The sequence below is a fragment of the Dysidea avara genome, chromosome 12 (genome assembly GCF_963678975.1).
Source record: "Dysidea avara chromosome 12, odDysAvar1.4, whole genome shotgun sequence".
NCBI lineage: Eukaryota > Metazoa > Porifera > Demospongiae > Dictyoceratida > Dysideidae > Dysidea > Dysidea avara.
In genome coordinates, this window is record NC_089283.1 from 22912038 (window position 1) to 22936367 (window position 24330).

Here is a 24330-nt window from a genome sequence, read left to right on the forward strand (position 1 = left end):
ACCTAATTAATAAAGTATACTGTAAAGTGTTGCTATTATGGAGGAGAGATAACAAAACTTCTCACAACAATGATTTCTAGCAGTGTCTAGAATACACTAACAAGCAACTGTGGCAATACCTCTCCTAGGAGAGATATTCATTATTTGATATATCACTTCCATTGCCTGTTACTGCATTCCTGACCACAGATAGCAGTACTATATATGGCACCTTCTTCAGATGTAAAAGTGGTACATGTTAATACAGTGAAACCTGTCTATTCCGGTCATCATAGGGACAAAATTTTTGATCTCACTAAGGAGGTGGCTGCATTAAACAGGTAACTTTGTACACAGTTGGCACATATGGGGATTTTCACAATGGCTAGTTTAGACAGGTGACCTCTTTATGCAGTGACCTAATTAGACAGGTTTCACTGTATTATATAGTTAACCCACCAGTAGAAGCCACCTCTGTTGATAACTATAGCTAGATGATGTAATGTATTTTTGCTGATTCAGCTTGAAACAGACTCTTAACAATAACCTAGGCATTATCTAGCTCTTGTAATGCTGAAGTCACAAACTATAACTACCAATACTGCATCGATCATTAAGGTCACAAATGAGAGGATTTATTACACATTTACAAAAATGTGTGCCCATTGAGTTTTAGTGATGTTGGCCCATTGTTGGGTAGTACACCCAAAATCATTATAACTCAACTGGCATGTTGTACTAGATATTAGTGATCATGGAGGTTCGGCACAGCGACAAGGAATTTAATGTTTGATTAGGTTGCAATGCTGCCCAGTGATCAAAATACTAGATGACGTAGTGATAATTTCACTCCCCACTTCACCAAATTGATGGTTTGATATGTAGTTCAAATTCAGCTAACAACCTACTCACTAATACTCACAACATATATACATCCTTGGTCTGAAACACACAAAAAGTAACTATTAAATGTTAACTTTATACACTCATTGAATGTTTACAAAGAGTATTGGAACTGAGCAAAAATTAAACTAAAAAAACACCAGCCAGCATTTGTGTATGCATGTGCGTGTATAGAGTTCAATAGTTATTGTGGTAGATATGGTGTAGAAGTAGTGACAGCATATAAGACATCATCAATAAAAAATTCTTCAAGTTGCCATTGAAGAGTCTCAAAAGTTGGTCTGGAGTTGGCATCTTCATTCCAACATTTTATCATTATCTTGTGCAGCTGCTCTGGACAGTTTGTTGGACGTGGTATGCGATATCCCCTTTTCAACTCTTCTATTAAATTTTCATCCTTTTTATCATGATAGGGTAACTGGCCATATGTAACTAACTCATGAAGAAAGATACCGAAAGACCACACGTCAGATTTAACTGTAAAAATGGAAGACAACAATACTTCAGGGGCTGCCCATTTGGTGGCGGGTGTGGTGTTTGTAAGCTTTATACTGGGGTCTTTTGCAAGAGCATTGATGACACCAAAATCTCCTATCCTACAGATGAGATGTTCTGATACAAAAACACTTCTGGCAGTGACGTTGCCATGAATGTAAGTGTTATTCTCAAGGTAGGCCATTCCAGCTGCTACTTGTGCTCCCATATTGATTAGCTGAGGAAGCTGTAAAGCACGACCATCACCTCGTAAGTAATCTTGTAAGTTGCCATGCTCCATCAGTTCAGTCACAACATAGATCGGCTCCTCTTCTACACATACAGCATATAACTGTACTACATTTCTGTGCCTCAGTTGTTTCATCACTGTTGCTTCCTTCAGAAAGTCAGACACAGTAATAGTACCAGGGTTGAGTGTGTTTACAATGACTGGAGTGCCATTATTCCACACTGCTTCCCACATTTCACCAAAGTTTCCAGTGTCAATCTTCTTGCAAAGTTTTAAAGAATTTCTTTGAATTTGCCATGCTTTGTTAGTAGCTTTAGACAAGCCAGCAGTTCGGTACACTTCAGTTGGTACACAAGGTGTCTTTATTATTTCAAAGGAGAATTCTCCTGTGTGCTCAGTGTAATATTCAACTAGTTGTTGGAGAGACTCGAATGCTGTATCAGGATGAATAAAATATTTTTTATTACTGGATTTGTCAATTCTCCATCTCTTTATAGTACTTTTGACTCTCACAACAAGAGTAAAGCCACTGGAAGCTTTCTTACAGTCACAGATGAGAAATGACCCATGATCATTAGGTGCTTGCATTAATACTTCTTCAGCATGTTTAAATGAGATAGCTCCAAAGTACCAACTGTTGAAGAGAAATATAATCATTAACATAAGAATGAAGCTATGGGGTTAAGCCCTTCTTATAATGAGACGTGACTGACATTAATAAAGCAAATCTGAAAAGTCACTAAATGATCATTGAACTTTACTTTAATAAAATGGTCAAAATTCTCCAATATAGCAGGCAACAGCATGCTTTAAATACCGACTCTAAGAGGAACTGAGCTTGATGATCTCTCTGTAAAACTACTTTTATGCACACTGGAGTGAGCTCAGTTCCACTCAGGGTCAATCTTTAGCTTGTGTATTTACTAACACACTATAAGCCTTCCGTACGTTTTATGTATAGCTATAGCTAGCTGCTTTTAGAAAATAGTAACACCAAAAACATTTCCTTGAGATGGTTAAACTGTTTCATTTATCTTCCTTAGTCTACATTTCCTACTTTTGTGTACAAAAGGGTTGTGTGAATGCATCACCTTAATGTAATGTTGGTACCATTAGCATTAAAATTACTAGGATTATTGGTAAAATACTTTTCTTCAAAGCCAATAAACATTGTACTTGTAGTTAAACAGGATCACACCAACACACATACTTCAGTCTACACTCATGAATGACTGAATTAGGTCCACTGGTATATCTTCAGGTGTAAGCGACCTCCCTTGTTTCAATACTTTTTATATCTTTAAGTGCCGCTAGGCTTACTGTTTTCATCTGAACGTGTGCCCTATCTATTCAATCACTAAAATAGCTAAATGGCCATTATGTTTAGTTGCTTAGTTTTCAGCTATGTTCAGTCTGTAACACAGCATTATAAATGAAGAACACCATGACAAGGACATCTGTAATTAATCCAGTCACAACAGATTCCCCATGCCTTGTGCTGTCAGCAAAGATAATGGGACACAAAGGAGAACACATGTAAGTCCATGATACATGCATCGTACATACTGCAGTATGCCAAAAGGCATCTGTTGGGCTGAAGCAACATTGAATAGTGAAAAAATCAAGCCCATAGCCTTAGCCGTTATCAAGTTATGCTTGTGTGAAGGCATCAATCAGGCAGTCAGTCAGGGTCAGTAGAAATTTCCACTTTATATAGCAACTTCTTTAAAGTGTTTTGGGTCACACTGAAGGTACTTTTGGGTTTGGTTATACCTAACCAATACTGCCAAGGTGTCGTGAAGGTATTGTGAGGCTGGTGATATTTTCGGCAAGAAAAGCCCAAACCTTCATGATCCCTAATATACTGACAGTGCTATCCTACTGTATGATATCTGTCTAACAATAAATATCTGTGTATGCAGGTATAGATATAGATAGTTGCCATTAATCATGTGCCAGTGCTCACTGGAAGGATTCTTATAAAAGACTAAATCCAATAATGTATGCACACATGAGCTGTAATTATTAAATTTAATTTTGTATTGTAACACACTACTAATGGTTCATTGTGGGTACTGGAATAGAAAATAGAGCTATGTCAATTCTCAGACTTGACACTACATATTCTTCAGCAGCCACAATTTACAGTCATGTGACCTCATGTGATGATAATGCTGTAGACATACTCCAGTAGGTATAACTGCATGGTCATGTGATCTCATATAATAAACTTATATGATGCAAAGCATTTTCTCTGGTGCTAATGTCAGTGTTACAGGTGCTGTTGCTCATCTACAACTTGGGGAGCAAATAGCCATAAAATGCCAGCTAGAGAATGGGTTGTAAGGGTTGGAGGCGATTAGTGCAATAGGCCAAACGCATACTGCTAACTGGCTAGTTGGCCTTGCTGGTATTTGTATGTTATAGTTTGAGGCCAACTTATACTACCTATATTCATTCAGTAAAAAGAATCTTCATATTTGTTGGTATTTAGCCTTGTAATTAGGCATAATGAATATTTCTCACCTACGTTCCAATTCATGTTGGCAAAAAAATTGTTCAGGTGCTGTATTTTGTCAGGTCAGTCACACTCAAGACATTATGATGCAGGACAAACAGGTGTACTTTAACAATAGTAACACAACTTGTGCACTGGTATGGAGCTTGATATCATATGATAGGTTTAGTGAGTGGCTGCATGGGTTTCTCCCTTGGTAATTACCTCAATTGCAGCAGTGGGTCTAGGTGGATTTCTGTGGTTTCAATAAAAATCCCCTTTTAAATTTATCTCAGTGGTAAATTTTTAATTGACAATTTATAAATTAATAATAATCAAAAAAAAACTATATGCCACAATATTTTAGTAACATGCACCCAATTGCATTTAACTAACATCCATTACGGCTATTAAATACTTAGCAACACATTGCTTTTCACTTCTTACTGCATTAAAACGATTGAGATACTCTAATAGAACTACTCTAGACACAAATTTGCGCTTAATGGGTTTATTGGGATGATTAATTCCCCATTTACATTCTAAGGTTGTTTTAAAGAAAAGTAATGAGCATATGAGAATAACTGTGATGGATTGGTGTTGCTTGCTTGATTGTACATCACTCCTTATAGGGACGAAGGTTATTAAAGTGATAGACCAAACATTATAACCAAAAGCCAGCTAAGCACTAACCAGGCAATATCACATGGATATCACATGGCTCTACGATGTATATACTATGTAGCCACCTATAGTAAGTGATGGTTAGCCACAAAGCACTATAAGTTTTACTAGAAGTTGCTGGACCTACAATGATGGACAGTTTAGTGAATGATTTAAGACTGAATGGTATAATTATTGTAGTGGAACTACAAACATTTGTGTGCATATATAGCCATTAAATTGTTGTTAATTGCTTTGGTAATGTTGTTGACAGCTTTGTTAGTGGGGGTAATTGTGGTCATTCCTGTGGGTCATGTTTATGGTTGTGTCACATTCACACAAAGTGTGCTTTATTGCCATACAAAGGAAAATAAAGTACACATAAAAAAATAGCACACTTTAGCACAGTATGGAATATAAAGCACTTTTCCTTAGATGATATCATACATTAAAACACTGAAAGCACCACCCATACCTCTTGTATCTACAAAAAATACAGCACTCTTTGGATCTCAAACTAATATAGCTTTCAGCTTTTCCTTGTGCTGTGTTAGCCTGTTGACACACACCCTCATGCTGCATTTTCCATACACACATGTGGCAGTGCTTTAACTATAACTTAAAGTACTTTACATGGGCGAGATCAAAGTAAAAATAGTGCATAATTTTATGGAAAGCATTCAAGCGTGCTATATTTTCCATTTGCATCACAATAATGCGTTGGTTTGGAAAATAAAGAACAGTTATGCATTGATTGAAAAATTTACCAACGATTGTGGATCATGCTGAAATTAATATGTATGCTGATGATGCCGAGTTGCATTGCTGTGGTGTAAACCTACAAGATGTTCAGAGCAACCTTCAGTCTGATCTTAATCACATACATATTTGGTTGAATGCAAATAGATTGCAACTAAATATTTTCAAGTTTGTCATTATATGCTATTGGGCTCCTGGCAGAAACTACGAAATCGGAGTGCAACTTTATTAATGGTCAAGCTCTTGCTTGTGCAGCTAGTACTCACTATCTTGGTGTGATCATAGATCAACATCTAACTTGGAAGTTACATGCCAGCTATGTGGTGAAGAGGGTCCAATGTAAGTTGTATGCTTTGAATCGCTTGAAACTTTCGCCTGGTTATTTGCTATTTCAGTTATATCAGGTTTTTGTTCTGCCTATATTTGATTATTGTGATGTTGCATGGGCAGTTTCAGCTACTTCACTATCTAAATCTTTGGAGCATTTGCATTCCCGTTTTTTTACAAGGTATTTCTGTGTGTGACTCTTGTTAAAGTTACTCTGACGGAACAATGGCGCTTTCACATTGCTGTCAAGGCATTTAAAGTTCTTCATACATAAATTTTGTCCAGTATATTTGAGAGGCTGGTTCACTTATGCGGAAGCACTTACAGGATGTAAAGGATGCAATAAACATCATTTGTTTATCCCACAAACTAATAGTTTTATTGTAAAAATGGTTTTTATTATTGTGGAGCAGCAATTTGGAACAGTTTACTCCCTACATCAGTTAAGTGGACTTGATCAACTGCCACTCTTTAAATCCACTTTTAAACAATTGTATTGTTAATTGCTATCATGTTTGTATTGATACTTGTTTTTGCATTCATTGTTTGTCTTTTGATCTTGTACTCTTTGGTGCTATGTTGTTTGCAATGTAGCTAGCTAATATCATACATTGTAATTGCAGGGTGCTGCTGAAACTAGTTCTTTGAACTGATGCAGTCATCCATAATCATTAAATCATTGAAAAACAAGATCGCATGCCTAATCACCAAAAGTAGCCCAAAAGATACTACTTGTTTGTTTTACTACCACACCTGTACTATACAGACTTACTGATTGTCTGATGGCTGAAAACTAACATGGTTCAAGCTCACAAAATGAATGCTCTAAATAAGACGACAAGACAGCACTTTAAACCAGTTAAAGCACTGCTACACTTGTACAATATGAAAATAAAAGCACTTGGGCATGGTCTTGAGCCTAATATAGCACTCGACTTCGCCTTGTGCTATATTAGTCTTTCACCCATGACCTCATGCTTTTATTTCCATATTGTACGCACGGCGGTACTTTAACTATAACATGATAATCTGACAGCCAGGGGCATAGCTAGAAAATTTCTGATGGGTGGGCATACATTATGCCCTGTACACACACACTCTCATTCATGAGAGGCATTATCAAAAAAAATCATCTAGCGTATGCACAGCTATGCTATGCTATATAGTGCTACATGCAAATATAACCACCAGCTGTGTTTATATACTTGCTGGTATCCTGGATCATCAGGCAATAATCGTGACTATCATGTGACATCAGTCAAACCTGCCACAAGAAACAACTATTAAATACATCACTCTGGCACTAGCCATGATAGAGAATGTACAGCCGGTATTAAAACTGATAAAAGCTAGGTCAGGCCTAAGGTCAACATTTATCAATTCCTTGTTTCCTGTCCTTTAAAGAACATTTGACTAGTGCGAGCGGGCAGTTATTATTATTATTATTACTAGGACCGCGTCACATACAACCAAGTACATACACCAACGTTGCAACCTACCCATTGGGCAAGTATAAACAGTGCCATAGGCAGCACTCAGAGCAGTGTGTGTGTACTGGTGGAAATATACATATACATATGTACACAGGCAAGGGAGTTTAACTGGCATCAGAAAACCACAATACTAAAACACAACCTACACAAAAACCAAGTTAAGTTAGCTATATTGAAAGTAGCTATATATTGTAGGTGTGACGTGTCTCTGAAGATGACTCAGCAGTGAAGTGAGGCTATGCAGAACAAGGGATGTGGTGAAGACACAATTAGCAATTGATCTCAATCAAGTCAATATGGCACAACAGACTCTGTTGTAACTAGAGGCCACTGGTGATGTGCCAGTATATCAGCGGTGTGGCATTGGCACAGTGTTCACAGTCTATAATATTATGCATACAGCCATGCACAACATACAGGAGATAGTTACACATTGTTGTATATGCAGCACTGCATTGGCTTCTTGTTTATTACAGACTCACAGTAGAGTAGTAGTTAAGCTGAGTGGAAAATAATTCCAGCCACTAGCAAGCCAGATGAAGGATAAAGATGTATAATACAACTACCGGTACAAGTATTACATTACTCATTACCTTGTTGTTCCAGCTGGTTGTTTACGAGCGCATCAGCTGGTATCTCAACTGGTCATCAGCCAGTTGTTCACTGCATGATGCCTGGAGCGCATATCCTGCATACAAAATACACAGTTACAAACATTTAAACATACTTGTAATCTTGTTGTTTACGTGTAAAGTGGCCTCTGGCTCTGCTGTAGTCACTCTGTGGACGTTTGCTAATCTTCTCCTTCACGCAATCTGTAATTAAACAAGGGTGTGGTGCTGGGTGTTATATAGAATTACACGTACGATAAAGTCATCAGCACGAACAGGCGTACTTATTATACGGTTTTGCCTTCATTCACAAGCGAATCTATCCCCGCTTAGTTCATGTCTCTAGACCTCGTAGTTTTCTCAAACATTATTTCATTATTTATTCATTTATGTATTCATTCATTATTAATGACGTAATTTTAACCGCATTTCGTATTATCTTCAGTACTTGGTTGTATAATTAGCTAAAATTTCATTATTGTTGAAAATTGTTAAACTACTGCAAAAAAAAGCATTAGATAGCCAGTTAGCTGTGAGAAATGAACCATCTGCAGGGTCAAATAACCTGTAAAATGATTGGCTTTGCTTGTGAAACTCCAATAAACAATCATATTTCTCTGCTGAGATATGCTAACTTCATAGACAACCTCTGGAGATACACAAAATACAAATAATTTCCATATTTATAAATACTAATTACAATAATAATTACCAATGCGGGTGACAAAACTGGATGTGGGTGGGTGACAGGAAACAAGGTATCATCAAATGTTGGCCTTACCATTGGCAAAAAAAAGTCTACAGCACTGGGTATTCCCAGGCGGTCACCCATAACCCTGCCTGATGCTGCTTAACTTCAGTGATCTGACGGGAACAGGTGCTTTCAGCGTGGTACGGTCGCAGACATTAACAAAGCCATGGTACTGCCTATTTATACACACAACATTCCAGTAAACTACTCCATTCCAGCCTATTACTTGCTGCTATTTACAAGTAAAATCCCTACCATTAGAAAAATCCATTGGCAAAAAGTCTACAACACAGGGTATTCCCAGGTGATCACCCATCAAAGTACTAACCCTATCCGATGCAGTTTAACTTCAGTGATCGGACGAGAACTGGAGCTTTCAGCGTGGTATGGTTGTAGACATTAACCAAGCCATTGTACTGCCTATTTATACACACAATACTCCAGCAAACTACTCCATTACTTGATGCTATTTACAAAAAAGATGAAGTAAAATCCTTAGGCCAACATTAATAATATTTATCAATTCCTTGTTTCCTGTCCTTTAAAGAACATTCAACTGGTGCGGGCAGGTGGTTAATATTATTATTAGCTAAAATTTCATTATTTGTGAAAATCGTTTAGACACTGCAAAACAAGACAACCTGTAAAATGATTGGCTTTGCTTGTGAAACTCCAATAAACAATCATATTTCTCTGCTGAGATATACTAACTTCATAGACAACCTCTGGAGGCACACAAATTACAAATAATTTCCATATTTATAAATACTAATTACAATAATAATTACCAATGCAGGTGACAAAACTGGATGTGGGTGGGTGACAGGAAACAAGGTATCAACAAATGTTGGCCTAAGCAGGGGCACTAAACAGCAGTACAGTACAGACTACTGAGATGTATCAACTAGTGTCCTACAAAAACTTGACTTTAGGTGATTGTAGAAAGTTATTTGTCCACTTTACAAGTCAGGCTTCATTAATTTTTGCTTGACACCATGACTTCTCAGAGTCAGAACACTTTCCTTTACACCTTCTCTGATCATTTCAGACTCAGTAACACCCTGTTCACACTATCCCGGGTTAGCCAGAGTGTTTTCAACTCGGGTTGGCACTTGTTCACACTACTGCATCTGACACGAGCTCGATAGTGCAAGTGCCGAATAATAATTAGCTAAGAGAAGCGCATGAGCTTTTGATTATTTAGGCGCTTAATAAAAAGACACTAGAATTGTAGCAAGGAAGTGTAGAACCAGCTGAAATAAGCCGTACAATGTTAGAGACACCATGTTTAAGCTAGTGGATGCTCCTTTCTCCAGGATTATTAACACGTCGTTCGAGCGTAATTGTCACAAAGTCTACTAGAACTACGGTACGTCATAGCCATTTTGAAGAACAGTTTTAGAACATAAAATACACTTGCTGTGTGGCCAACAGAAACAAGTTATATTGTTAACCTGACTTGGCCAGCTCGGAATGCGTTCAGACTGTATGCTATCCTGGGTCAACTCAGGGCCAACCCGTGCCAGCCCACCTCTCCTTGTCGTGCCATGCTGGACCCAGTTCGGCACGGCTCGATTGATTCACACTCCAGTTTGTTTCAAGCCGTGCCGTGCTCTACCCGGGTTAGAGGGTAGTGTGAACGGGGTGCAAGTCATCTACTGGCACCATCCTATCTTACTGGGTACCATCTGCATCAGTTCTCTAACTGTTCCAAAGCATTTCTCATTTGTCACACTAACTTTTGCAGTTTTGGCTTCACTTTCAAATGCATCTCAAGTGCAACTTAGGAGGGGTCATGGGTAATTCCAAGGGATTTTCCCCTCATAGTCACTATTTTGTCACGTGATATTGTCAAAGAACTTCTTCCAGCCTTGTTGTACAGGTTAAACACTGTGGTATGTTTAGATAGATATCTGTTGTTTTGTTTGTGTATTAGCTATTTGCATTGAGATTTTGAGAAAAACTGTTGGTGATGGTTGGGTAACTAACAAATTTGATGGTAGCACAAATGCCCACCCCTAGCTATGCCCCTGCTGACTTGTTCATTATGCAATAGTTACTACATGTATTCATTTGCATCAGCAGTGGTATAGCTACACCTGAGCATCAGCTCACTTTGCATGAGCATCATGATGTTGTCACAGCAGCCTCATATGGAAATACCAACTGATCAAATCATGAAAGCCTCATTTGTGATGGCTAAATTGTTCCCATTGAAAGTGAGTGACAAATAAAAATTCTGTGAAAATTTATTTAGCTAAGTGCTATGATCGATAAGCTTGCTTATATTGATGTTTCCAGGTTCCCAGCTATAATTATGTAGTAAGAGGTCTCATGTACGTGAAATCAAAAACTTTATTTTTAGTTCAGGCTAGATTGTTCTAGGTATTAAAGAAATCTGGTATACATGTGGAGTGTCAGAATGGACTTAAGTTTCTTGCAGCTAATAATTGTGGTACAGGTAGACCATTATAATGCAGTGATAACAGGGGGAGGGGTAAGTCCTTCGTATAACTAATTGTTTGAGTATGCAATGTTGAAGATAATAAGGTAAAAAGCCAGCTGGTATTTGCCTGAATCAATTTGTTATGTCAGGATGCTTAGAGATATCACGTGTATCTATTATTAAAGACAAAGGAATGAATGACTTTGGTTTTAGGCTATACGAACATCCTTTATATTAGCTGACTCTCCACTGCATTGCTAGTGGTTTGGTTGCCAAAGAAAACAAATTAAGTGTAATTTATGATATCCTGGGTGCTTTGAGTTTATTTTTAGATGTACACTAGTGGCATAGCTTGTGGTTATTGATCAGACTTACTTAAATACATGCATGGTGCTTATTTTTCATGTAAGTGTTGCATGAGACACATGAAGAATACATACAGGAGAATAATAGCAAAAGCTTATTTCTCACTATAGTGTTTCTGAGTTTACAGTATCAACATCTGGTTTGCAGTTTCTACATACACACATCCTTCATACCAACAATTTTTTGCACAAATACATACGTTAAGTAAAACAAGGAAACGCATAACTATCTCACCCATGAGGTGGGAGAGAAAGCTAAGACAAGCACTTACTCTTCAGCATCAAGTAATGATTTGTATTCTTTAACATAACTGCTAGGGATGCATCCTTCTTGACTGTTACTCCGTCTAGCAAGCCACCAACCGTCATCATCAACTCTGACAATGTGCAGAAGGTCTCCTTTTTTGAAGCTCAAATCAAAATCAGTTCTAGCTGTGTAGTTGTACTTTGCTATAAATAGTGGATAATTTGAGCTATCAATATTAGTACCAAAAAAGCTTCGATCAGAATTGTTGCTATCAATAAGCGAGACATAATTGCTAGGAATGTATCCTACTCGACCAGCAATCCACCAGTTACAATCCTCACTATTCACAACATACATCAGATCTCCTTCTTTAAAGCCTAATTCATTGTCTCTCCTAGGTGAATAATTGGATTTTGCTATGAAGAGCGGGTAGTTTAAATTACATGCCTTAACTGCTTCCAACTTCCTGTTTGTTTCCCTGTCACTATCATTTGCCTTGGATTCATTTTGCAACTGATCTGTTCTAAATTCTGAAACATAGCTACTTGGAATGCATCCCATTTGACCAGCAAGCCACCAATTAGCATCATCAGTATTAATAACATATAACTTTTCCCCTTTATTGAAGCCCAATTCACTTTCTCGTCTAGGTGAATAGCTATATTTTGCAACGCAAGGTGGATATGCAATTAATTCTGAATCAGGATTTTTTCTCTCTTCTGCATCTGCCACCTTCAATTGATTTTGTGGGACTCTGATTTGATTTCCACCAAATTTCACAATGTAATTACTGGGGATATATCCTACTTGACCTGATAAATCCTTGTTCTTACCAAGCCACCAGTTTGGATCATCAGTGTTCATGATGTAAAATAGGTCTCCTTCTTTGAAGCCTAGTTCATTTTTCTTTCTAGGTGAATAGCTGTACTTTGCTATGAAAACTGGATGGTGTGAATATGACCATTTATTGCTCGAGTCTGATTTACTGTTTGGTTGGTGTAACATATTTTCAGAAATATAATTGCTAGGGACATACCCAACCCTAGTAGAATCTTTACACTTTGCAAGCCACCAATCAGGATCATCAGTGCTCATGACATACAGCTGGTCTCATTCATTAAATCCCAATTCGTTTTCTCGTTTAGGTGAGTAGCTGTATTGTGCTATAAAAAGCTGCTGGCTTGAATTTGATTTAGACTTTGATGTTAGCCCAGTTGCCGTGATATGTGAACTATGACCCTTTGTAAATTCCACGACACTGATGTAATTGCTAGGAATGCGTCCTACTTTACCAGAATTGTTGTTCCTCGCAAGCCACCAATTATGATCTTCAGTATTCAATACGTCAAATAAGTCTCCTTCTTTGAAGGCTAATTCATCGTCTCTTCTAGGTGAATAGCTGTAATTGGCTGCATAAAGGGAATGGGGGCGGCGATCCGAACTAACTGCAAACCTGTCCCCTGAAAAAGCGGAATCTGTACCGGCATGGCTAGTCGACTGTGCACGCCTACGCGTAGTGCTAGCTGATTTTCTTCGCTGAACTTGCTGATCGTAAATTTCTACTAAACGTTTAGTGACGAAGTTGGTCGGAATTAAGTCTACATCATCTTGTGGTAATTTAGCACGACACAAAGGGCAGCACACATCGCTGTTAAATCTTTTATTCATTTCAATAGATTTCTTAAGGCAGACCTTACAGAACGTGTGCAAACACGGGGCAGTCTTCGGATCAGTGAAAAGATCGCTGCAGATAGGACAAGATATTTCATCTTTGATCTTTCGCCATTCATAGACTTCTTCATCCTCGTCGCTTTCCATCTCGCTATCCATCTTTGGTGACTCCTCGGGTGTTGGATAGCTCGTTCAGGCAGGCAACTTGTGACGTCACAACAATGCCAAGCTACCGCGAGGCATACCGTATACACCTTCTCGCACGTATTCGGATTTAATATAAGGAATTAAATTTATTATTATCTATATATAATAAATTTATTATATATAGATAATAATAAATTTACTGCCCTTGCGGTAGATCAAGATATTTCATCTTTGATCTACCGCAAGGGCAGTACATCCAGCCCGGGAGAATAAAAAAAACAAAAAAATTATTATTATATTCTATATATTAATTCTATTCGCCCACGCACGTGTTTTTCGAGCACTGATCCGTCATTCTTGGTCGGATTTCAATCGGATCGGTACCATTCAATTCTAGAATTTGATACAAATCTTATGATCCAGGATTGGTGGCGATTCGTTGAACTACGGAAAATACCCTTTAAACCACCGTAACTACCCTAGGAAGACCCGAATTCGTCCATAACTTTCTTGAGGCCATTATCGTGTTACCAGCCTTCCCCATCCCCCAGCCTACACTAGACTTTTCTCTCCCCTGTGGCCGACAGAACGAGAAACGTTAAAATCGAGGCCATAAAAATTTCAAACACAAACTCCTCCCAGGTTTTTCCCCCGATTAGCTTCAAACTCGCTAAATCAACTACCCGTCCAAATCAATGTGTCATAAGGTGGTTTTCGTGTCTATCATTACGTGCTAACTTTGGTTGCGAGATACTTATCACTGTCAATGGCCATTATAAGTTTACGATACGTGTATACGGCATCCCGGTATACACGCGTTGCCAATAGAAATCAGATGACGTCACGGTTAAAATTTAATATCTAAAAGCTTACAGTGAGATAGGATCAATCACTTTTTCATGATTTAACCAATCACATCAGCGAATTTGATCATGTGATCTGGTGTGTACGCTATCATCCGGCAAACACACTCGCCAGTATATAAAAAGAGAGTTTTGTAGTGGGTGTGGCCAGTCCAAGACTACTTGACAGAGACTACACATGAAAGATTCATCGGGAATACACAATCTGCACCCTACTGCACTCATTACAAGGATAGACGTCCTGAGGCCTACACCGCTGTGCGCTAGATGAAGTATAACTACAGCGACATGAAGACAGGCAGGTCAGGGAAGCCTAAAATTGAGGATTACCAGCACACCACTGCAAGGGTGAAGGAAACAGTCAATAAAGGAGAGTTTCGTAGTGGGTGTGGCAAGTCTACGAGCGATGATTATTTCTATCGGGCTACTGGACAGAGACTACACAAGGAAGACCCGCCGGAAACACACACTCTGCACACTGCTGTGCTGTCCACTACAAGATAGACGTCCTGAGGCCTAGCTAGACGAAATATAGTTAATGCGACAAGTAGACAAGCAGGTCAGGGACTATAGACAGACCTAAAACGGAGGATTACTAGCAACACCAGTGCAAGGGAAAATGAAACAGTCAACAAAGGATAGTTTCGTAGTGGGTGTGGCAAGTTACCATGGAATTATCACTCCGACCAGGCTGCCTACAATGACACACTCTGCACCCTACAGGATGACACACTTTCATGTATTCACACAATAGCTCACAATTGTCTTAGTATCACGCGCATTTTGCGCGTGTACACCTAGTTATTATTATTATTTATTATTCAATTTTGCTGTGAAAACTTCACAATAGTGATGTGCGATATATCGAAAAAATATCGATTTCGCGATAATTTTGTCGATATCGTTATCGTATCGATTTTCGATACTGCTTTAGCAGATTTCGATATTTATCGAAAAGGTGATATTTTGCGATAATTATCGAAATATCGAAGAATATTTCGATAAATCTACAGCATTTAGTGTGTGATTGCGCAATCACGATAGAAATGAAGGTTGGTTTTGTACTATCTAGCCACTTTAAAAACTTGTCTGCCAGTTTTCTAGGCTTATTATTAGTTTTATGCAATAATTTGTGTGCAAATTGTATTTCAAGCATATTTATAAATATCGGACGCCCACGCAATTACACCACCCACACAATTAAAAATTATCGAAAATCGTATCGAAATTTCGATATTTACCCAATATCGTATCGATATAATATCGAAATAAAAATCCTGATATCGCACACCACTACTTCACAAACAGAAGAATATACACAGATATAATATAATAAATAATGTTAGCTATTGATTGCAAAATAATAGTTACGTAGCAGAGATTTGAATATGTCAGTGTTTTCCGCTTCAAAGATGTAGCGAGGTAGTACGTTCCATTGCCTTGATGTTGATGGTATAAAGGAGTATTTGTAGGTGCCAGTGTTACAAAATGGTTCGATGAGTCTGAACATATGGCATGATCTGGTCTGTAGCTGGTACTGTGATGTCTGTAGATGAAATTAACTCAGGTATGTATTCAGGTGGTAAATAGACATTTTGTTTAAGAATGTTGTATAGCATAGTTAAGGAGAGCTGTTCTCTTCGAGACTCTAGTGATTCCCACTTAAGTTCATTAACCATCTGTGTTACACTAGCATGACAGGAGTATATACCTTTGACATATCGTGCAGCACGCCTTTGAACTTTTTCTAAAGCGATCTTGTCAGTTGTTAAATGAGGGTTCCAGACTGTAGTTGCATATTCAAGTTTAGGGCGTACTAGGCTAAGGTAGGCTCTCTCTCTAAGGTGAATAGATGATGTCCTCAAGTTACGCTTTGGCAGACCAAGCATCTGATTTGCTTTGGAGGTGATAGATTGGATATGTAGGTGCCACTTCAAATAAAGTGTCAGATTCAGAGCTATAGGATTTTCACTTCTAAAAATATCTGTTGACCAGAAACCAGCCTCACGATCACCTTCCGTATGGCACCTTGCATGGCAGTATTGGTTACCAGGGGTGGGTCCAGACTTTTGGATAGGGGGGGTCAAAAATGAAATGACACTACAGGGCTTAGTGTGGCATGCCAATTAACCTAGGAGGGTCTGGGGGATGCCCTCCCCGGGAAATTTTTGAAAATTAGACCCTCTGTATGAGATGGAATATAAGAATGATTTCGGCATGGGCTCATCACAATTTTTATTATTAAAGGTGACTGCTCTATTAGGATATCTCAATCTTGATACCTCAATAATTTGAAGTGTACAGCCTAGGGTTTCCAGCTGAACTATTTTATACTGTTGGCATCCACATAGTTACATGTCAGTTTAATGATGTAATCTTTATTTACATATGGATACACAGAGTTACCACTGAGTGGATACACAGAGTTACATGTGGATACAGAGTTACATGTGGATACAAAGAGTTACATGTGGATACAAAGAGTTACATGTGGATACACAGAGTTACATGTGGATGCACGGAGTTACATGTGGATACACAGAGTTACATGTGGATATAAAGAGTTACATGTGGATACTTGCACAGAGTTATATTACATGTGGATACATAGGGTTACCAGTGGATACACAGTGCATGGATACACAGGGTTATGACTGGATACACAGGGTTACAACTGGATACACAGAGTTTCCAGTAGATACACTGGGTCACGAGTGGATACTAGTAAAGAAATGTGCATACACCATGTAAAAAATCCTATAGCTGAGATCAACATTTTCTATATTGTGCATCTGCTTTATAGAGCACTAATATAGCTAGCAATGCCTCACTTCCATGTTGTATTTTCTACCCACAATACGGTATATACCATATCCCATTAATAAGCAATAAAAGCACATCATTTGTACAACAATTATAAAACAAGAAGATTGGCTATGTTTCAATTCACAAAGTTCTTGAGCTTGATCAAAATTGACCAGTAAACGTGCCATCGGGATTCTGAGGGATGTTACATTCTCAACACCGCTAATTCCCACTATAGATACATACTTGCTGTTCTACTTGAGTTGGTTGAGTGAAGCTTTCTTCTCATAATCTGCTTCATAGTTCTTGACAGTGTGTTATAGCTAGCATCTGTAAAAGTTTCGTTATAATTAATATTAACATTGTTAAGCAAGGCAAGTGTAGCAAACCTTAATCACTCATAACTTTCACAAGATCCAGCCATGATCACAAGTTTCTCCACTAACAAGCATCAATAGACATCTGCTTATTTTTCCAAGAACAATACCAGAATTTAATCAGCGATTTAATCTGCTACCACAAGACATCATCAACTGTCCAAGTTTTTAAAGAATCAGTAGCTACTTTTGTCACTTCCTTTGACAACTTTAGCTTGTGATGTTGATGGAATCCCACTGCCATGCCATAATAGATAATAATAATAGCAAATCATGAAAAATTAGCCACATGCATCTGCTTGCCTCACAGTTGCTACAAATGCAGCTCTTCCTATGTCTTTCTGCAAAGTTCCCTACGTTAGGCTAGCTTGCACTTGCAGACATCCATAAAGTAGACTTAACCAATTCACTGTGAGGTAGTGTATTAGAGATGATGAATGCTTTTGGCATGTACCCAGCTGACTCTCAATTGGGGCTGCAATATCCTCTATATCCCTTTCGCCAGCAAACAACCTTGATCCATGCTATTATTTTGTAGCTGCCAAATGAGTGTAGCACTGTAGCTAGGTGTAGCTCTGTAGCTAGATGTAGCTGTAGCTAGGTGTATAGCTCTGTAGCTAGGTGTAGCTGTAGCTAGGTGTATAGCTCTGTAGCTAGGTGTAGCTGTAGCTAGGTGTAGCTCTGTAGCTAGATGTAGCACTGTAGCTAGGTGTATAGCTCTGTAGCTAGGTGTAGCTGTAGCTAGGTGTAGCTCTGTAGCTAGATGTAGCACTGTAGCTAGGTGTATAGCTCTGTAGCTAGGTGTAGCACTGTAGCTAGGTGTAGCACTGTAGCTAGGTGTAGCTCTGTAGCTAGGTGTAGCACTGTAGCTAGGTGTAGCTCTGTAGCTAGGTGTAGCACTGTAGCTAGGTGTAGCACTTTAGCTAGGTGTAGCTCTGTAGCTAGGAGCTAGGTGTAGCACTGTAGCTAGGTGTAGCTCTGTAGCTAGGTGTAGCACTGTAGCTAGGTGTAGCACTGTAGCTAGGTGTAGCACTGTAGCTAGGTGTAGCTCTGTAGCTAGGTGTAGCTCTGTAGCTAGGTGTAGCTCTGTAGCTAGGTGTAGCACTGTAGCTAGGTGTAGCTCTGTAGCTAGGTGTAGCTCTGTAGCTAGGTGTAGCTCTGTAGCTAGGTGTAGCTCTGTAGCTAGGTGTAGCTCTGTAGCTAGGTGTAGCTCTGTAGCTAGGTGTAGCTCTGTAGCTAGGTGTAGCACTGTAGCTAGTTATGTACTAGTGTAGCAAAGGTTAAGTAGCATAGCTAATATAATATAATACACTGTAGCTGCAGCTAGTGCATGGCGTCGCTGCATGGCAACTGAAACGATGGGAGAGACAATATCTACGAACGATATAGCGACATGCAACAATGTTGTGACAGTCTTATTATAGTTATACCTGCAGGCAAGTCTTCCATGGAGCACAAGCACTGTTCTAGTTCTGAATAACGTAGCTACAGCAAGCCGGCTTCCTCCAATCTTCCTCGTTGTTAGCTGCGAATAATCGGAAGAAACACGCAGCGAATGTGATTGTGGGCAATCTGTGCATGCATGCATGCAGTTGGTATATATCCGAGCATGAAAATATTTTTTTAGAGCAATGACCTCATGCCGATAAAATGATCATAGCTATGCGCAGCCATATAGCTAGTGGTCAATGAAAGCAGTGGGTACACTGTGGCTAATTAGATTGTCCACATCAGTAAAATATTCATGTAATTGAATACATTCCTATCAACTTCTTAGTCAGCCTTTACACTACACCTATAGAGTCCATAATATTACACCAAATCTTCCATCTGAAAGATCCTCGACAATACTGCTCGTCAATGTATGACATGTTCGCAAAAGATTTTCTTGGCCAGGAATTGTAGTGATTGGTCAACCGAGCACTTAACGTAATTTTTGTCTTGTAATTATTGTTGTTGCTGTTATTGTTAGTCTTTTTTAATTTTATTTTTTACATGTACCAAGGTCTCATTTTGCTTGATCTGACTGTAGTCGCACGAGACCGAGGACTAATAATGTACTATATGTATCATCATATTACTAATGATGGTTCTCTCTCTGGACTCTTGACTATACTAACAAAGCAAAGCCTAACACGCGCACACGCACACATGCACACACACACAAAAGGCAATGCCTTCAGCTACCACATGCCTACCTGGTTAACCAGAACTGGGAGTCATCTGTGTGCTACATGTAAGTGCTAAGGGTCATCGTAGGCATAATTCTCCTGGGGCAGGACTAGCTATAGTATAACCCACAGAAAGGTGTACCATATCTCATGTGAATGTGTGCATGGGCAGCCCAAGTCTCACCTGTACCTTCACCCACTATTATGCTATACCAGAGTTATGGATGGTTTGCTTTCCCAGTTGTCACCAGGTCCTCATTTAATAGCTGGGTAGGCTGGAGCGACAGTGAGTAAAACTGATTTCTTGCTCAAGGAAGCAACAACAGCAACTGGCATCAAACCTGGCTGAAACCTTTCAATTACCAAGCTCTGATCACTTGGCTATGCTGCCTCATTTACTTACACACACACACACACACACACACACACACACACACACACACACACACACACACACACACACACACACACACACACACACACACACACACACACACACACACAACACTACACTACACAACATTAAATAAACCATAATTGATACTCAGTTTAGAATGTGCCTATGCCCTGTATAGCACTGATTGTGCCTACTAAAGGTAATGGATTTGATAGTGACAGACTGTTAGCAGCCATAGTGGTTTTTTGTCTCTATAGACCATGCTTGCATGTATGGGTCAAAAGCAATAGCAAAGTAAAAGTCCTTCCTAGCATTGGCAACACAAAGACTAACAGCTGTTGCTTCAAGCCACTGTGGTGGATACCCAGTATGCAAATTCATAGAGTAGATTACTATGCAACACATCAGTGCCTGCTTTGAAGAGCTTTTTACTCAATATGCTTAACACATCACTGTGCCAATTGTGAACACTTGGCACTTTTTAAACACACACACATTAGGGTATAAAGCTGCAACTACCACCAGGATCAGGTAACACAGTTAAGCAGGACACATGTGCATGCATGGATTGCATTCCGTCTTAAGAGCCTCTTAGATTAAAACAACTCTTAACTTGCTACATGTTTAATGCATCTTCCTGACATGCAGACACTAGTAGAATTTTGTTGTGCACATAGCGTATGAGACAGCAACAAGAGGAGAAGTGTTGTGGCTAACCAACCCCTAGCAAATGGGCTAAAACTGTTTGATCCACAACTGGTACTGCTCATCTCGTGCTGCACAACTACCAATGACAGAAGCCCACTAAGCAGGTGAGCAGGATGGTCTGTGTGGTTGGTGAGGTTTCAACACTATTAGTGGTGTCCCATACAGGGGCGGATCCAGACTTATAGAAAGGGGGGGTCAAAAATGAACTGAGGCACTACATTGTCTCTGGTTTGATAAGGTGAGACCAAAAAAGAAAAAAAGAAAAAAAGGTCACAGCCAGCTGACAATAGCTGCCCACCTCACCAACCACACATTTATAGCTGATAAAGTACATAAAAATCCTTAAATAGCTCACTACACACTGTTCTACTACTGTGACTGCTTTATTAGAGTGACTGCTCTATTAGAATATCTCGATCTTGGTATACTAAAAATTTTTGGAGGGGGTCAAGAGCCCCCTTTGACCCCCCCTGTATCCGCCCCTGGTCCCATATAAGGTAATTTTGAATTTCAGCACTGTTACCACATAACCTGAAATACAGTGAGTATTCAACCAAAAGCATAGTAGGTCTACAAAACATTTGAATATAGTTATGTGTAACCATCACCAACCTGCTCTGATATCATTACTCATGCAGTTTATTAGCAAATAGTTAGCTTCATAAGAACTTTACTCCTCATACAAGTCCATGCACATTGCCAGCTTCTAGCTACATGTCAATGCTAATCACATCTAGATCTACGGTTGGTCCCATAGTGTTATTTAGGCCTACAGGTCTCCAAATCTCTAGTAAATCTGTAAACTATTTTGGTCAACATATTAAAATTACTAGACTGTCATATATATGCATGGCTGAAGGCCATTTAACTGTAAACCAACATTACAATCAATAAACCACCTAAGTGCTAGTGTACTATACAGGATGGTTGTCTTTACCTCTACAGTAGTCTACCATAACCTCTTGGTACATAGTACACATACATACATTGCTTAAATCCCTATTCATACAATCAAGAGTCCGTAATATACATGAAAGCTTACTGTCATATACATTACATACACCTGTATACTTGTCAGAAAGTGGCCATTGGCAGCGACACAGAGACTAACACCTGTTGGTTTTAGCCACTGATTGTGGGAGAGACTATATATTGCAATTGGTGGTGAATACCCTAGATAAAAATTTAAGAATGGGGGACCTCAGTGGGTTATATATTTAGCAAGTAATTCTGTGTGTTTTAGCTGCATTATACTGTCTACATTGCCTACATTGCCTTATGCATGCATGCGGTACGTTAAATTGCAACTTGAAGAGTTTTACTCAAATTATACATATAGCCAGTATTCAATGACTCAAACCTTGAGAGGGTACAGTATAAGAAACCTTATAGCAAAGTTAGCCTTATTGCTCAAATCCATTTGTGTATAAAAGACTGATTTTCTATACTGTTAACAGTATTTCTATGAAGTTTGAACAATATTACAGGCAGAGCTGGATTCTTCAAAGAAATTATTATTATAATTGACCAAAAGCATTTCAAAACATTTGAATATAGTTATGTGTAATTCTTGTAGCGATTTCTCTAATTGATGATCAACACACAATTACAACATGTGGCACGCAATTGCTATATATGGATACAACAAAGATAGTAACAATAGTATTGCACGTGAGTGCCTACATTATGTTACATCCCCCTTTCTGGGTTAAACAAATTACAGAAAACAATAGTACATTGTATGCATGTTACAAAACCAGTTGTGCTAAATCAAGTAAGTGTATGCATGTAACTAAACAATAAATTAAGTCAATCATTTTGGTACCTTGCAGGAGGCCTGATGACCTTGCCATACCTGGACTGCCTCTCATCTGGTTGTGGTGGTTCTGGCGGTGGAAGCACTTCTGATGGTGGTTGATTGCCAGTACTATATTCATCATCGATGATGTTGTCAGGTGTGCTGACAGCTTCATTTGTTCGTTTCAAATGATATCTGTTTCTTCTAATAACAGTTCCTTGATGAGTTCGAATGTAGTATGAACGCGGGCTGTCATGCTTTTTGATTACTATAGCAGGCTTCCAGGATATGTCAACTTGGTACGTCACACTGTCACCAGGCTCTAGATCAGGTAGTGGCTTTGCTCCTTTGTCATACTGACATTTCTGCTTCTGTTGACGTTGTGCAAGTTTCTCTCTTATTCCTTCACTGATAGTAGGTTGGAGCATGGTAGGGATTGTCAGCATGTGCGATCGAAGATGTCTACTCATTAAGAGTTGAGCTGGTGACTCATCCAGTCCTGTGATAGGGGTATTTCTAAATTCCAGTAAAACCATCTCCACATCTTTACCCACATCTTGAGCCTTCTTAAACAAGCGTTTAATCGTCTGCACATTGCGCTCAACAAGACCATTGGATCGTGGGTAAGCTGGACTAGATGTGATGATCTGGAACTTCCATGACTTGGCAAATGCTCTGAGGTCTCTGCTGTCGAATGGCATGTTGTCAGCTATCACTGTTAGTGGTATTCCATGCCGTGCAAAAACCATTTTCAGCTTTGCAACAGTTGCCTGAGCTGTCTTGCTTCTCATCTGTATCACTTCTGGATACTTGGAGTAGTAGTCTACAATGAGTAGGAAGTCTTTTCCATCAAGAGCAAAAAAGTCAATTCCAACTTTCTCCCATGGATGTGCAGGAATTGGGTGTGGCAACAAAGGTTCTTTTTGATTTGCATTAGAGTATTGATTACACACAGCACACTGCTTCACCTCATGTTCTATGTCACTGTACATGGCTGGCCAATACACACAGGCTCTGGCACGGGATTTGGACTTCTCAATAACCATGTGCCCTTGATGGATACATCTTAGGACATGTGGTCTCATGGCCACTGGAATGACTATACGGTTGTTCAGGAGAATGAGGTTTTTGGCAATATGTAGGTCATTTCGAAAGTTCCAGAATGCACGGAGTGATAAGGGTACACTGCTGATGTTAGCTGGCCAGCCAATGGTGATGTATTGGTGGAGTTGCTGCATCTGTACATCACTTGTTGTGGTGGACTGGAGCTCAGACAGTCTGGAGTCAGACACTGGAAGATCCCAAACTAATGAGTGTAAAGCAAATTCTAGATCATCCTCATCATTGTCTGTAGAGGGTACATGTAAATAAGCACGGGATAAGGTGTCTGCAACATAAAGTTCCTTGCCTTTAGTATAGTGAAGGTGAAGGTCATACTTTTGTAATTTGAGAAGCATACGCTGTAGTGGTGGAGACACCTTGTGCAGTGGCTTTAACATTATTGCTTCAAGAAGCTTGTGATCACTCTGAACTTTAGTACGAAAACCATAGACATATTGATGAAATTTATTGCAGGCAAAGACCACAGCTAGCAGCTCTTTCTCAATTTGTGCATAATTGCACTCAGC

At 39.1% G+C, this 24330-nt stretch overlaps 2 protein-coding genes and 1 pseudogene across 2 annotated transcripts in view; all 3 read right to left on the minus strand.

The window, feature by feature from the left end:
* LOC136241754 (tyrosine-protein kinase-like) overlaps positions 1–24330 on the minus strand; it is a 135457-nt gene that overhangs the window by 71218 nt on the left and 39909 nt on the right. The gene's annotated exons all lie outside the window — the stretch shown is intronic.
* Positions 921–13642, minus strand: LOC136241760 (tyrosine-protein kinase-like). Its single transcript, XM_066033063.1, has 2 exons — positions 11791–13642; positions 921–2240 (listed from the first exon to the last, which is right to left on the minus strand). Exons 1-2 carry the CDS (start codon positions 12858–12860, stop codon positions 1067–1069), a joined length of 2244 nt encoding a protein of 747 aa, XP_065889135.1. The 5' UTR covers positions 12861–13642; the 3' UTR covers positions 921–1066.
* On the minus strand, positions 8987–9105 carry LOC136241919 (5S ribosomal RNA; annotated as a pseudogene).